Source organism: Coturnix japonica, chromosome 12 (assembly GCF_054131305.1).
Source record: "Coturnix japonica strain WE chromosome 12, WE-NBRP24, whole genome shotgun sequence".
Taxonomy (NCBI): domain Eukaryota; kingdom Metazoa; phylum Chordata; class Aves; order Galliformes; family Phasianidae; genus Coturnix; species Coturnix japonica.
Genome location: NC_140674.1, coordinates 22,363,507 through 22,379,273, shown reverse-complemented (window position 1 = coordinate 22,379,273; position 15,767 = coordinate 22,363,507). Strand labels below are relative to the sequence as shown.

Here is a 15,767-nt window from a genome sequence, read left to right as displayed (position 1 = left end):
ACTGATGGGGTATCAACGAGAAGGGGAACAGATTGGGGAAAGACCTGTGTAAGATCAGCTGATGGTTTGAGGTGTAGCTTTTCACCTGCTGTGGCTAAGGAGTAAGCATAACTATGGAAATCCAGCCTGCCCTTTTTATTGAGTGTTACAGCACCACCACCCTTCAGTTTTCTACAGCAGCAGTGAAACAAATTTCTTAATTTCTCTGTGGGTTTGCAAAGTCTCTGGAGCATGAAGCCACAGAATCAAGATTCGATGGCCAAGGTTCCTGTGTCCAATTCAGTTCTTGGGTTCATACGAACTGTTCTCTGAAGTGTGTTCATTTTCCTGCATAGTATCTTCTCCAGGAATGGTTTGCACAGGAACATGTATATCAAAGGGTCCATGCAGGTGTTTGTGGCAGCCAGCCAGAGAGTGCTCTCCTTAGCGATAAAAAGCTGGTTCTGCAGGTGGCAGTCCATCCGAGTTGTTGTTTGACTCAGGGTGTAGGGAACCCTGCTGAAGTGGAAGGGGGCAAAGCAGACGAAGAACACGGTGAAAATGATGAATACTTTCCCCTTGACCCTTTGATTCTTTTTGCTTTCTTTCTTCTGTGTTTTTGAGTAAGACTCATACACCTTTTTGGCAATAATTACATAAAATACAAGCATAAGAATGAGAACGGCCCAGAAGACAAACTGGCAGATGTAATTGACAGCTTCATGCCATTTGAGTCCAAGGTAGCTCTTCAGCGAGGCACACTTCTTCACTGACTGCGGTGTTGCTTTCTTGTTCGATAAGATCATGTTTGGCACAGAGAGAACCAGGAAGAAGAGCCAGGTCAGACCCGCAAGGATCTTTGCTGAACTCACTTGTTGCACCCAGAACTTCCCGAAAGGTCTCACGATCTTGAGAAACCTATCGAAAGCAATGAGACCGAGGAGCACTATGCTGATATACATGGTGTCATAAAATACTACGGCTGAAAAGCGACAGACAAAGGCCTTTAGTTGCCACGGTCCCAGGCCAGAGTCCCTGAGGATTTTCAGAGGAAGCATCAGAGTCATTATAAAATCAGATACTAAGGTATTTTTCAGGTAGACAATGAAAGTTGATGTGCTTGGAATATGGAAGAAAGCCCAGATAGCCAGGCTGTTCAGTGTGAGTCCCAGCAGGAAGATGATCGTGTAGAGCACTGGGAAGACCAGGTGGGTGAGTGCAGTGCCGCGGTGGCATGGTGTGGAGGAGGTGCTGAAGTTACTGCTGGAACTCTCATTTGCAAAGTCTCCCATCTTTCAAAATAGGCTTGGATAAAAAGGAGAGAGACAACATAAAGCATGACAGTTTGCATTCAGGATGGCATGTTGCTCATTGAGATCAGCAGATTTTTACAACAGCACACAAAGCTTCCCAAGCGCATGTTAAACAAACTGACCAACTTTAAATGTAAACCTCTGTTGAAGGTTGAGTTGTTTACAGAGTAGCAGAGAGCTGAAAGGTTATAGCGGTAGAATGCCCAGAGAACCATTTGTCTTTACTTGGAAACATATTCTGACATGGAATACAGATTTTATAGTTGGGGCTGAAAAGCTTCCCACGTGCCTCTGGGAAAGCAAATTCTGGTATTTCGCACCCAGCACACACCATCCTTCCCTTCTCAGCACAAATTTTAACAGTGTTTTTGAGAATAAGATGCACGCTGCTGGCTGTCAGCCTCACATCTGCAAACCTGACACCCGAGTGCCCCGCCACGCCACGGCAATGCTGCAAGAGTGCAAATACCTGAGCACAGCTGGCAGCTTCTGTTTCACGGAGGGTCTCTGGTTATCTCCAGTCCATCTGCTGTTCCTCTGCAGACAGGAGTCTGGAGCAAAGTTATAAGAACGAGGAAACGTGTAGAAAGAAGAGACCTTTTCTGCTGGTGGTGGTGTGTCGTTTCCTTCCTCATTTTCACATACCGAGTTACTTAATCATGTTTTTTTTGTTGCTTTTCTGTCTTCCTTTTGGTCTCCAGTTGACCAGGAGAGGCATCTGCTGGATAATTGCTGCTTTCTCTCCATCCGTAGGTGCAAGAAATGTGGGCATTGTGTTAGGAATCTTGCACGCCCCTCCTGGGCCCCAGGCTGGTGCTGAAAGCATGCAGTGAAGTGGCTGCACGCTGATTCTGGGGAAATAACAGCGCCCTGTTTTTGATGCTGGAATGCACTGAAGTGTAATCTGTGCACAGGAGGCTTTGTGAAGTCCTTGGTTTGTGCTGACAGGTTGCGTTGGCTCCAAGGCTGATTGCTGACGCGTGAACTGTGTTTGAATGCTTTAGGAAGTTGGATATCAGTCCTGAAAACTCCCTGTGCCCCACCAAGGAGCAGAAACCATCGGAGGAGGGTAGGCAGGACATTGGGTGCCCAGTCTGCACACTTATGTGGTGGTGGCACATGTTTCTGAATGGGAGCTGTTTTGCAGTGATGATAAATGAGCCCTAATCCATCTCATCAGCTTAGGGTTTGTATGATGATTGCTCCTGAAAATTCCAGCCTGCCTGTTCTCTCTTTTCCAAATGAAGAGAAGTGGTTAAAATTATTGTTTAGTGCAAGAGAGCGGTCCTTAGTGATTAGTAAAGATTTTACCGTGAGTCTTTCTTTCCCTAAGATCTAAATGTTCTGTAAATCAAGCCTTTGTGCATTTTAAATGCAACGTATCTTTCTCTATAGAAGTTATTTTTTTAACTACTAAGGTGAAGTATTTGAAGATTGAAGTCACATCAGAATCAGCCTGACTGTGGAGTAATTTCCTGTGATGTACAATGACTGATTTTGGGCCAGTGGGTTAAGAATTGTGAGCGTATACTGAGATAAGCAAAACATTGTGCTGTTACCAGAAATCTGCACAGGCAAACAGCTTACCTAGCGTGTGCTGCATTTCTGTTTGTCTGGTGATTGCATGCTAAGTGGCAACTTCCCGTACTGAAAAGCTACCTTTGTTATGGGGTTTATTTACATCCATTCCTTCTTTGTTGTGGACTTTCTGCTGGCCCAAATTAAGCTGTTTCTGCAAAATCCCTGCAGCTCATCTGTCCTGTAGTGTTCTGTGACTCTGGTTTAATTTTTTCTTACAGCTCCAACTATAAATTCAAACTTTTTCCTCCAGCTCGGTCAGACGTGGAGCCTGTGAGCAGACGGTGCTCTTGTGGTATCCAGCTGTCCGAACTGTTGTCCTTTTTGTGAGCGGCGATGTTGGTTCCATGGGTCTGTTTCATCTGTAGGGCAATTTGTGAAGGTGCAGGTGAAATTGTAGTTAGCCTTAGCAGGATTCTTCTGCCCCCCCTGGCCAGGCAGGGGTGTGGGTGGTTCTTTGTGCTAAACCGGGGTATCCTCAGTGTCGTCTCTTTCATCCAGCGCCGCTGTTTGAGCTGGCAGTTCTGGTGATGTGGAGTGCTTGCACAGCATGCCCAGCAAGGACTTTCGAAACGACTTGCAAAGGAAAAAGTAAATGAATGGATCTAGGCAAGCGTTTAGTGATGTCAGCCACAGCGTGCTCTCCTTTAAGTAAAACAGGGTGTTCATTGCAGAACAGTCAAAAACATTTCTTGTTTGGCTCAAAGTGTAGGGAATTCTGGTAAAGTGGAATGGCACAAAACAAATGAAGAACACTGCGATTATTATAAAAACCTTCAGATTTACAGACTTTTTTGATGGTCTTCCCGTGCACCTGGTCCTCTGGTAGGATTTATACAGTTCTTTGCTTATAAGTATGTAGCATACAACTATGACCATTAAATTAACCCAGAAGATAAACTGGCAGATGTAGTTTACAGTTTCATGCCAGACTAAGCCAAACTCAGATTTCAGGAGAGCACACTTCTTTACGTTCTCAGGAGTTTTTTTCTTGTTCGTTAGAATCATGTTGGGTAATGAAAGAGTAAACATCGATATCCAAATTGCCATGGAGAGCATCTTAGCACCTAGGAGGCTCCTTGTGGTCGATGTTCTGAATGGCGAGGTCGCTTTCTGATAGCGATCAATGGTTATCAGCCCAAGAAACAAGATGCTGATGTACATGGTGAAGTAAAATATGACCTGGCTGACCTGGCACACAAACCCTCTCAGTGCCCACGGTACCAACTGTGCATCACTGAGGATTTTAAATGGAAAAGTCAGAATCATGAGGATGTCAGATATGACAGTATTCTTGAGGAAGATGATGAAATTGGATTTACTTGATATTTTGAAGAAGATCCACGTTGCCAGGCCATTCATAGTGAGACCCACCAGGAAGAGAAGGGTGTAAAGCAAAGGGAAGATGACATGTCTGATTCTGTTATCGCTGGTGCAGTTGCTGCCATTGATAGAGTGGCTGAAGTTGCTTGTGGCTTTTGTTTGCATTTCGTCTTTTCCACCCTCCTTGTAAAAAACAAAAACAACAAAAGAAGAAAAGTAAAGAAGTGAAGCTGGATGTTCTGTCTTTTATGATTTCAGCCTTCTTAGTCTATTTTTCATTTTTATGCAGTGAGCCTTTCTGTTGGACTTTGCCACCTGCATTGCTTTCCTCTCAGGATGGCGAGTCGGAGCAGGCAGTGCTGGGCATGGCCACACCAGGAGGCAGACCGAGGGGAGCTGCTGTCCTGCTCTGTTGGGTCCTGGCCTAGCAGGGGCTGTGTGGAGGTGTGGGGCAGGATGGGCAGGATCCTGGCACTGTGATGGGCTGTGGGGCTGCCAGTACTTGGCTGTGTGGGGGCTGTGGCAGCAACTGCCTGAGCTGCATCCTCTGCTCACAAGGAGAAAGGGCAAACATTGTTTTCCACATCCTTAATGTGGAGAAGAGGTATCAGCAGAACTCCTTTTGGCTGCAGATTTGACAGAGTGAAGATGATGTGAAAGTAGTTCAGTGCCCCTCCTTGTTTCTGTTGCTCTGGCTGCCTGTGCCCCAGCCCTGCTCTCAGATACCTCTGCCACTCCTGCCACACGTCCTCCAGACACAGGGACGGCTGCTTGCCCTGCAGGCTCCCAGCATGGTTTTGCCCAAAGCAGAGGCTTCTAGGTGCCCCGCAGCTGAGATGCCAGCACTCAGACATCGCTGTGTTACTGCAGCGGGTGCAGGTTTGCCAGCGTGGTCTGTGAAGGCTTTTGTAGCTTTACTTGTGTAGGAATTAATTTACAGCATCACAACTAGTTTCTCCTGTCACTTTTCTAAATCAGCTGTTCCATCCAATGTGGTGCTGCAGAAAGCACTGACCGACCCCATGGCATGGAGCAATGTGGCACTGCAGGCGCTGCAGCCATCGGCAGCCCTGGAGCTGGCAGGGCCGTGCTGTGCCCACTGTGAGAGGCAGGTGGGCACTGCGTGACCTCAGAGGGGCCACTTTCAGGTGCAGCTCTGTCTTTGTAAGCAAGGTCAGCCAGCACCTGAGCATCCCGACACGGCCCTCACAGAGCTGCCAAGCTTCTTTTCTGTCTATAAGGGTTTGAGAGGCATATTAGAATCTGCTTCTGCCCTGAAGTGTGTGGCAGATCCAGCTGCCACATCCAGTCCTAACAGAGCAAGGATTTCCCAGGTATGCAAGATCAGAAGAAAAGCAGAAATCAGAGAGAGGGTTACCGTTGCGTGCTGCCAAGCAGCGCTGCTGTGCTGGGCTGTTCTCTGCGGTGGCACTGGTGTCACTGCGGTTCCTGGTGCAGCAGCAGCTCTCTGTGCGTGCCTGGAGCTGGGGGAGGCTGTAGCTGCTGCTGTGCTGGGGCTGCTGCTGTGCCGGGGCCGCTGGTGAGCTGGGTCTGGCTCCTTAGCCAGGGGGGGACAGTTGCTGATCCCAGGTGACGCCATCAGCGCTTCTGCTTTTGTTTCCTTCAGAACACACAGAGAGAAATAGAGTTTTCTAAATAATTAGAGGTTTACTTCCTGCTTTCGACCTACGAATAGAGCTGCTATTTTTAAAAGAGATTGTATCGCATATTTCGTAAGCTGGTGCAACTTTCCTGAGTGCAGAGTTGTGCTCCCGTCTCTGTGCCTTGTGGTTTGTGTGGAGTCATTTATTATTACTTTTCTACACAGCCCTCCTTGCTTGAAAACTGTGGGTGGTCTCATTGTGTAAAGAGAAGCAGTGATTGGAGGAGGTGATCTTATTTTGTAAGATTTTGTAAGAAAGATTCACACCTTTTATCACTTGCTGAGCAGTTCTTAGTTTTAAAGTTATGTATTTGGCATCAGCTCTGTGTGATATGTGGTAGTAGAAGACTAAATGTAACTGCTTAGAGTTTCAGTAAACTGTATGTGTTTCAGTTTCTTTGGGATTTAAAAAAAATACAGTCTTAAGGGTTGGATGGCATCTTCTTGTTGGTGGGGTTGTACACGGTGAGAGAAGTGAGGAGCAGCTGCTGGACTTGTGCTCTGCGTGCTTAGCACTGCCTGCCACGGAGATGGGGATGGGCATGGTGTGCATCTCCTGGCTGTCTTTGTAGATCCATAGGGATGTGTGGTACCAGCTGGCATGTGTTCCCTGTGTTCTGAACCTGGCAGTTTCACTTGGTGCTGTTTCCTCCACGGCCATAACAGCTGGAGATGCTTTTTGCAATGAAACATTTGTTATTGCTCGTTGCAGCCTGGGCTGCTGGGCTTCTGCAAGCCATGGCAGAACAGTGATGAGAGACTTCACTCCTGCTTTTTTCAGGATGAATCTTCAAGTCATGAGTGTAACCAGCGCATGATTCTTCTCTACGGCGTTGGCAAGGAGCGTGATGAAGCAAGACATCAGCTGAAGAAGATTACCAAAGACATCCTGAAGATTCTGAATAAGAAGAGTACTACTGAAATGGGTGGTAAATGCTTTCGCACTGCTGTCTGGTAGCCTGTAGCAGAGATCATGGGAGCTGTGCTGCCCCAGCATGAGGCGCAGCCTGCTGCCCTGCCCTGCCCTGCTTGTGGTGTGGGGATAAAGCCCGGAGTTCAGTGCTCTGGCTGGGCAGTAATATGCACTGCTGGCCTTCCCAGTAAAACAATGTGGCCATTTTCCAGTTGTTATTAAGTGTCACTTTTTTTATGCTGATGACCTTAAAGTAGCTTTCCTGTTGTCATGTGGAAAACTGAGGGAAGAAGGATTTTATGTAGTCATAAGTGACATTTTTTTTTCCTGTTAAATGTCTTATAAAGCAATAGTAATGCATAGCTACTAGGGCTCCATTAAGTGTAAAATGACCAAAATAATCTTTTATCTGTTAAGTTGGGGATGAAGGGCAAAAAGCCAGGAAGAACAAACAAGAAGCATTTCCAACTCTGGAGACTGTGTTCACAAAGCTCCAGCAGCTGTCATATTTTGACCAACACCAGGTGACATCTCAGGTACTTCCCTTGTATAAAATTGTAGCCTGTTGCATTCTGCTGTAGAGTTATCAATTAGGGGACAAATCTGGGTTTGTAAGGAGTGTTTTCTGTATGCCAGCAGTGTCGCTGCTTCTTTTAAGGTGAGAGAAAAAAAAGTGCTGTCATGGTGTTTTGAAATACTGCTTCTGTAGGTATTTCTTTGTTTTCTTGGGATGCTTTTGTTTGTTTGCTTGCAAGAAGCTTTCAGGGTTATTATAAATGTGATTTTTTTAATTGAAAATTTGGAATTCAGTGTTACGTTTCAGTCAACAGTTTTGTTTAAGGCCCATTGGCGAATTAGACCTTATCAGCCCATCTCTCACATGCGTGTAAGGCCTGTTCCCGTGTTTGTGTGAAGGATGGGGAGCTCATCTGTGTGTTTGTGTGACATGTTGAGTACGTGGAGTCTGTGGAAAACGGCTGGATAATACGATGTGCTCATCCCTTGCCATTAAAACTGATGTTCAGCCCTTGCTGCTAAAAAGCTGTCTTAACAGCTGAATGGAGAACAGAAATAGCTTCATTGGGATGGTGTGCCTGGCACTCCTGCTGTCTGTCAGGACTTACGTGCCAGTGCCTTGGCTCAGGCTTTCCTCACTTCCAGTTGTTGCTGTTTCAAAGCGTTTCTGTTATCCTGAGGGCAGCCTAGGAAAAGGCTAAGAATGAATGGCTGATATTTCATTTCTAACACATCTTCATGCTTTTCTTCTGAATGGGTTTATTCCATGTTACGTTTGCTGGGTGAAGTGCAAGTTGTTATTGCCGTACAAAAATCACAGTACTGTAGGCTGAAAAAAAAGATTTGGCCTCTCCTTGAAACAAAAATTGCATTTTAGAAGCAGGTGTGTGTCAAGAGCAGTTTAACCCTCAGCTGTAAAACAGCAGACCAGCATTTTCTGCATGATCACCATAGAAAATATAGCAGCATTATAACTGACTTGCAGGATGGTAGAGTACCAGATAGACCCTGTACGTGATTTGTTATTGCTGTTATCTACAAAGTGCTGCCATGTGCTATTACCAGTTACAAAGCAGGCTTTTTGGAGCACTAATGTGTCTGAGAAGCCCTTGGATGTCATACAGCCTTTCAACATTTATTTTCACAGATCTCCACCAATGTTCTCGAACAGATAACCAGCTTTGCCTCAGGAACATCCTATCACCTCCCCTTGGCTCACCACATACAGCTGATCTTTGATCTCATGGAACCAGCACTGAATATCAATGGACTGATAGACTTTGCAATACAGGTAAAAAGGGTTTGTTTTATGAAGGACACATCGGGACAGAGCTGTGACACACAGTGTGAAACCAGAAGGAAAAAAGTGCAGTACAGCACGTTCTCCTGATTTGCTGCTGTGTGCTTTTCTCTATTTCAGTTTCCTAACCTCTGATACAGTATGCCAGACACTTCCCCTTCTGTCTCTCTTTGACTGTTACAGACAAGGCTCACTGTATTTTCTTTTTTTTTTTTTTTCTTTTCTGTAGATAATAAAAATATGGATTATTTTAGCATAGAATATTTTCATATGGGCTTCATAGTTTTAGGCTCAAGCATCTTGTTACTCAGCAAAGCATTTCGGCGGTGGAAATGCTGTTTGCTTCTGAAAAACAGTTCTGAGGGGCACGTTCTGTACTTTACAGTTTATTTAGCTGCTTCTTTCCCTGTTCTTTGGCAAGCAAGGAATTCCATTTTGGTTTGCTGTTTAGTTTTTCCTTAATTGCTGTTTTTTAGCCCCTGTTTTACGTGTCAGAAGTTGTTCTCATTTGGTTGTTCTGGTGCCTGTTCTCAGCTGCTGAACGAGCTGAGCGTGGTGGAGGCAGAGCTGCTGCTGAAGTCGTCCAGCCTGGCGGGGAGCTACACCACAGGGCTGTGTGTGTGCATCGTTGCCGTCCTGCGGCGTTACCATGCCTGCCTCATTCTCAATGCGGAGCAAACTGCACAAGTCTTTGAAGGGTTTGTGGCAGCTCATTTTCCTGAAAGTATTTCTGCTGTTCTTTTTAAGTAAAAGATGTGCTAAGGTTCAGGTATTGAGACCAAGAGGTGCACGGCTCTGCAAGCTGCAGCAGCAGCCCTTGCTGGAAGGCTGCAGGCCAGCTCAGAGCCGTGCTCAGCCTGGTGTGCAGCAGGTGGCTCACCTCTGCAGCCTGCTCCAGCCAGTGGGACCTCACCCTCGAGAGCCCAGGATATGGTGGGAGCTGTGTCTTGATTTGCTGCCCTCTTGCTCAGTTGTGCCCTGGGCTCCCCGGTACCTCTGTGTCCCCTCCTCTGATGCCCACGTGAGCTCACAGGTGACAGCAAACTTCACTTGAGCCCCGTCAGTTTGTGTATGCAAGGTTTGCCATCACCTTGCCAACAAAGGGGTTTTGTGATATGCAGCAATATGAGATGTGTTGGAATGAACTCAAAATGGTTTCATCTTTGCAGGTTGTGTGGAGTGGTGAAGCACGTTGTTAACCCCTCAGAGTGTTCCTCCCCAGAAAGATGTATTTTGGCCTACCTCTATGACCTGTATGTGTCCTGCAGCCACCTGCGAAGCAAGTTTGGAGACCTCTTCAGGTGAGTTCTGCTGGGTTTGTTCCTGCCCTGCCTAGCTGGTGCAGGCTCCTGGGCTTTCAGTTCAGTTTGCTTTCCAAGGGAAACGCACCACTATCTTTACAGCTTTACCTTTATGGGTACAGTCCCTCCTGCCTGTGCCCCATGCAGCAGCACAGTGCAGGGACCTGAGCAGTGCTGGTGTATGGTGCTGTAGCTGCCCTGGAGGAGCAGTGGCAGGGTCCTGGGCAGTGGTGCTGCACACTGTTGAGCCTTTCCATGCCTTCCCTTTTCAGGGTTCAGCAGGGCCGATTTGCTTTAGTGTAATGCTAATCTGTAATGCTTCAGTGATTGGCTGTAGTGCTTCCAGTGCTGGATAGAAAATAACAAATCTCAGCTGGCACAGCTCTGCCATTCTATTAAATACTTCTTTGATGTGGAGAGAGACGCAAACATGTTTGAGTTTGTGAAGTTTTGTGCTCCGTTGCTCAGTTCCTTGATTTTCTAATTAAAAAAACAGTTTAGATACCCGTCTGCTGTATTTCTGGCTCTTACTTTTATAAAGGGGGATGGAAAACCTTTCATATGCAAATATATGCCTTGTGAGAGTTACAAACCATCCCAGTTACTGTTTCCCCTCCTAGGTCATACACCTGGATTTGGTCTGTGTTTCAGATTTGTGGGTTTTGTTTCATGGTGAGTGAGAAAAGAGTTCTCAGTAGTAATTTTTCAGTGAGTTTACAGACACGTGGGAATAGCAGTATTTAGTGTGAGAAACAGTAGGAAAATTAAACAAAAGAACTGCAGAATTGTATTAGCTGTGTGGTCATTCTTCCACCCAAAATCTGGGGTTCACTAATGCGAGAAACATCCTACCATGCAACTGAAATCCAAATGTCACCTAATAATCCAAAGATACTTAAGATACAAAATCACACGATAACTGTGGTTGGAAGGTCACTTTTCAGACAAGCAAAGCTGAAAATTCTGTGAGAACTGGCAGTAAAATTTATACACACATTTCTTAAGCAGTTGTGTGTAGGATGGTATCGCATTGTTGCTTTTCTTCTTGGTTTCCTTACTGCTATTAAAACAAAACCAAAACCACTAACCTACACCAGTAACGGCTCTAGCAGCTTGTTGGCACGCTGTAAGTCCTGCTGTTTCTCTCTTCCTACATCAGTTTGAAGGGACGAGAGAATACGGTTTGTAAATGTACACGTTTTGAGACTTACCTTCCTGGCATTACGGTGCTTTGGCGACGGCTTTTGATTCCCTCTGCAGCATTTCTCAGCTGGGTTTTATTTGGTGATCTGTGTGTTTTATATTGGTATTGTTAGTGTTTTTAATCACATTCACTAAACTTTCTTTAATAAGCAGCTTATTCACTTTTTGACTACTTACAAGGAGAGCCTGTGGTGTTTGGGAAGTCATTGCCAAACTGAATTTGTGTGTGCTCCTCTACCTGGCTATTCACAGTGTCAGTGGATGGCACAGCTTCTTACCCAGCAGGGCTTTGATGCTGTGCACAGTGGTAATCAAGCTAGGGCTCTATGATCCCACTGTGTGCAATCATATTTGTGCAAAATACCTATGTTTTTGGCAACTCTCTCTGCTTTGGTCCTCAGTAGTGCCTGCTCTAAGGTGAAGCAAACGATATACAGCAATGTTCAGCCTTCAAATTCCAATCTGCTGTGGGACCCGGAGTTCATGCTAGATTTTATTGAGAACCCTTCTGCTCACAGCATTAACTACTCAATGCTGGGCAAGATCCTGAGTGACAACGCAGCCAACCGCTACAGCTTCGTCTGCAATGCTCTAATGAATGTGTGTATGGGGCACCAAGATGCAGGGAGGTAAGGGAAACCCTCTGGAGTCAGAACTGTATGCAGTTTTACATGGCATACGTGAGATGTCCTTTCACCTGTTTGCTTTGTGTCTCAGTTGCAATAGTTTTCATTCATTACTCTTTCTGATTGCTGAAAATGTATTTAGCAAGTTTTCTTTAAGTTACATTTATTAAATCAACCTGCATAATTTAACAGAAAGGAGTAACTGGTAGGAGGTGCTCACTGCAGGGTAAGCTGGAAGCTGTAATGTCAGCAGGTTTCTGCTCCAGGTAGGACAGCTCAGCAGTCTTTGCACATCCAAACAAGGGAAGATTCTGCATGAGATCATTTCCTTATTGTGCAATCTATGCTTAATTCACTAAACGTGCGAGTTAATTTATTCTGTATGAAATTCATCTTTGTGTAAGAAATATGGAACTTTTCAAAAGCTATTTCATAACAAGTATTTAGAATTTTTATTGGATAGAAGCTGCTGGGTTTATAACAGCTGTCAGTTGGATGTTAAGCATAGCTTAGACTTCACAGTGTGCGGCTCCAGCAGGTCTCCAGCAATTGGAGTGCAGGGTGGCATCAGAACCCAGCAGGTTGCCCAGCTCTGTCTGCCTGTAGCACCAGCAAGATCCGTCTCCTGTTGTGGTACAGTGGAGTCTGGTCTGATCCCGTGTGTCACTGCTGGACCTTATGGCTCTTAGAGCTTTCTAGATGATCTCAAGGTACTGAGGCAGCGTAGTGAAGAACCCTTGCAGTAAGATTACTAAGGTCAGTGTAGAGCTTTACATCACCACTTCCTCTGTGTGTCACCTCTGTCTTCTTGTGCAAAAGCAGCACTGCTGCACTGAAGCTGCTTTGCTCTGTTTTCCAATTGTGCAGTCCCTGATTCGGATGAGGGAGGCATAGGTTTGGGATCTGGTCTTTATCCCTGCCCCCAGCACCTTCATACCTATTAAACAATGAAAATTACCAGGCTTTGGCGTTCTAATAGTGTTCTAATTTGTATGAAGGTGAAGCAATTCTGTACACCAGAAACATGTCCAAATAAGTTTTACTGTGGAACTGGGGAAAAATAACTCGTGCTGAGCTGAGTCAGCTCTGCTCTGTTTTTAATAGTGTCATCTAACTGAGTCATACATCAAATCAGACATTGCAGGACATGCAACCATGAAACTGCATGGAATGAGGTGCACAGAATCAGAAATTCAAGAATCACCTGAGTTGGAGGTGACCTTTAAGGGCTGTGTGGTCCAGTTCCCCTGCAGTGAACTGGCACATCTACAGCCCAACCAGGGTCTCAGAAGAACTCATTCATGCCGTTTAATGTTGTCTCTCGTTGCTCTCAAGCAGTAGCTCTGCCTGGCATGGGGTGAGCTGACCAGGGGGTGGGGTGAGGAGCACCGCACGCACTGCTTTCTTGTGGCACGCTGGCATGAAAGAGATGATTGCTGCTGTTTGCAGGGCAGTTCTGAAGAAAGGCAGTGTGCCCTGTGGGCAGGGAAGCCAGTATCATGGAGGGTACACGGCAGGGTCTGCACAAGGTAGAGGCCCTGTTGATGGTGTATCGTGCTGTGGGCTGCGAGTCACGTATTGTTTCTTCTGGGCACTGAATCTGTTCACAGCTGGATAGCATAAGACTGTGTGCTGTGTAATTGTGTTTGGCCATAACCTCCACCTTGAGGAGGGAAACGCCCTTTCTTCTGCCAAGCAGGAATTTGCTTTGACCTAAATATTTATTTGTTTTGTTCTTCTCTCCTAGGATTAATGACATAGCAAACCTCTGTGCAGAGCTGACAGCGTGCTGCACTGTGCTGAGCTCGGAGTGGCTGGGGGTTGTCAAAGCTCTTTGCTGCTCTTCCAATCATGTTTGGGGTTTCAATGATCTGCTCTGCAGTGTGGATGTAAGTTCATGCTACCATCTAAAGTACCTCTTGAACCTATTTACCTGGGAAGCACATGGAGGTGCAGTAAGGTCTCCATTCAATACGTAATGCTGGGCACAGTTCTAGTCGTTTGTCTTCTGGAGCTGTCAAAGCTTTTCATGAGATTTTGGACTATGATTGCTGATTTTTATTCTTTCCTACATCTTCAGCTTGAGTGATAAATGAGGGCAGTGCTTAGAGGCTTCTCTCGCATTTTTTTTCTTACTTTGTTATGGAACAATCTGTAGCATTTGGAGGTGCTCTTGGAAAGGAACAGATGTGCTTTGTCTAAAAAGCTGGTGGGTATGTAAATGACCATCTTGATTTTAAAGACTCAGATTGGCTTTTGCATTGTGGCGGTGGTGGTGCTGGTGGCGCGCTGTTTGGTGCACACTGTTCTTTTCTCCCTGGTATAAGTTGCCACAGTCCTATCAAAGTCAACAAGATTACAGTGAGTAACATTACCCAATATCAGACCCAACATATTGATCCTTAGTCTGAGATCAGACTGAAGCTGTGAACGCTAGGGATATATTCTTATCCTGATAAGAAGGAACGATTATTGGTGTTGTCAGTTTTTACAGAGTAATAACATTTTCCCTTTTTCTGTATAAAACTACTGGTTGTTACTGTGGAATTAATTTGTGATATCTGAAATAGATGTATTTTAAAATTAAGAGCTATCAGTATTGCCACAGAATGTTTGAGAATACACTAAAGTGCATGGATGGTTGCTTACATGTGCACGTTTTACTGTTTATTCTGATAGTTCCTTAATAATCACGGCAGCAGTGTGCATGCTGTTATGTAAAGAGTTGCCATGTTTTCCCTCCCAGGTGAGTGATCTGTCATTCCACGACTCCCTGGCCACTTTTATTGCCATACTGATTGCTCGGCAGTGCTTTTCTCTGGAAGATGTCGTTCAGCACGTAGCACTGCCTGCTCTTCTTGCAGCTGGTAAGAACATATCAAGAGAAAAACTTAGAATGGAAAACTTCAGGCTTTTTAGGGAGTTTACTTTGATTGAGCTGTGTTAGATCAGAGATCCCACGGCTGACAGGTGGTGGCAGAGCTGCTGGCAGTGCTCTGTCCTCCTCTGTTATGCAGCATCACATTCTGTTCAAGTCTTTTGTGCTCTGCAGTACATGCTGGAATATCTGCCAGATCTATTTGAGTTGTGCATAGACACACCTTGGAAGTTCACCTTTTCTGTGCATCTTCTGCAGCCCACATCAAGTATTTGTCTCTGATTTCTGTCTGTTATCAGTGCCTGATGTTGACATTTTCTCTCTGACCGAATCATCCCTGCATCCAGCCTGGGACCCGTGTTGTTCCTCTTTGTTGGCCACATTGCATGTTTCTTTTTACTTTCTGCCTAGATTTGTGTTTCCTATTTCTATTTTGGCTATCAAAAGCCAGTTTTAGTCATGCATTTGTTTCTGCCATCAGTTCTGTCCCTGACTTAACAAAATCATGCCGTTCTTTCCTGGTTTTGAATGGCTCAAGGCCATAAATGCTAATTCCTGTTGATGAAATTATTGTACTTGCTTTTAAAATGGGCCTGTGAAGTAGAACCTTTCCAGTCCTGACAGCATGACTTGTGAGGTCCTGGGTAGATGCCTTATGTTCATTTCCCATATTCCATAGCCTGTGGGGACCCAGATGCTGAGCCTGGGGCCAGGATGACTTGTCGGCTTCTCCTGCACCTTTTCAGGACACCCCACGTCTGCCTCTTTCCCCAGGGAGCAGGTAAGCTCCTGCTGAGTGGCTCTTTTGTTTCAGAGCTGCAGCTTCAGGTATTGTGTGTGAAATGGTACAATTAGAAATGACAGCCTGCGTAAAGTAAAAAATTCTTCAAGAGTGAAAAGTTAATTTGTAGTATTCTTCTTTATTTGTAAAACAAACTTTTATGTGCTTATGGAACTCTGTATAGATACTGAAAGTTGTTCACTGACAAGAGGTGGCCATTCCGATATTTACTATGCTGACAAGCTCTGCCACATTAATTCTACATCTTAAGAAAAAGAATTAGATTTTAAAGCAGCACCTGTGTGCACTTCAGCAGAGAAAGAACTCTGGAAGTTCTGTTCTGACGGTTCTCATTCTGTTTGTGAATTTCACTGCAGCAGCTGTGTCTCTGTG

General features: G+C 45.3%; 3 protein-coding genes across 17 annotated transcripts in view; 1 reads left to right on the top strand and 2 right to left on the bottom strand.

The window, feature by feature from the left end:
• The window catches only part of MED12L (mediator complex subunit 12L), a 92,226-nt gene that overhangs the window by 56,159 nt on the left and 20,300 nt on the right, over positions 1–15,767 (top strand). For 13 of the 15 annotated variants that reach the window (XR_014933473.1, XR_014933471.1, XR_014933470.1 and 10 more), the window contains 9 exons: positions 6,638–6,785; positions 7,187–7,305; positions 8,433–8,576; positions 9,120–9,283; positions 9,755–9,886; positions 11,491–11,718; positions 13,463–13,604; positions 14,462–14,582; positions 15,273–15,374. Coding sequence is in view for 11 of the 15 variants with exons in the window: in XM_015872148.3 (XP_015727634.2) it covers positions 6,638–6,785; positions 7,187–7,305; positions 8,433–8,576; positions 9,120–9,283; positions 9,755–9,886; positions 11,491–11,718; positions 13,463–13,604; positions 14,462–14,582; positions 15,273–15,374 (1,300 nt within the window). In the remaining 4 variants the exon portion in view is untranslated. The remainder of the gene's footprint in view (positions 1–6,637; positions 6,786–7,186; positions 7,306–8,432; positions 8,577–9,119; positions 9,284–9,754; positions 9,887–11,490; positions 11,719–13,462; positions 13,605–14,461; positions 14,583–15,272; positions 15,375–15,767) is intronic. The other 2 variants (XM_015872147.3, XM_015872149.3) reach the window with 2 other exon arrangements.
• On the bottom strand, positions 121–1,901 carry P2RY13 (purinergic receptor P2Y13). The gene is made up of 2 exons (XM_015872157.3): positions 1,762–1,901; positions 121–1,284 (listed from the first exon to the last, which is right to left on the bottom strand). The coding sequence occupies exon 2, from the start codon at positions 1,269–1,271 to the stop codon at positions 246–248; it is 1,026 nt and encodes a 341-aa protein (XP_015727643.1). The 5' UTR covers positions 1,272–1,284; positions 1,762–1,901; the 3' UTR covers positions 121–245.
• Positions 1,894–5,840, bottom strand: P2RY12 (purinergic receptor P2Y12). Its single transcript, XM_015872153.3, has 2 exons — positions 5,572–5,840; positions 1,894–4,376 (listed from the first exon to the last, which is right to left on the bottom strand). Exons 1-2 carry the CDS (start codon positions 5,791–5,793, stop codon positions 3,333–3,335), a joined length of 1,266 nt encoding a protein of 421 aa, XP_015727639.2. The 5' UTR covers positions 5,794–5,840; the 3' UTR covers positions 1,894–3,332.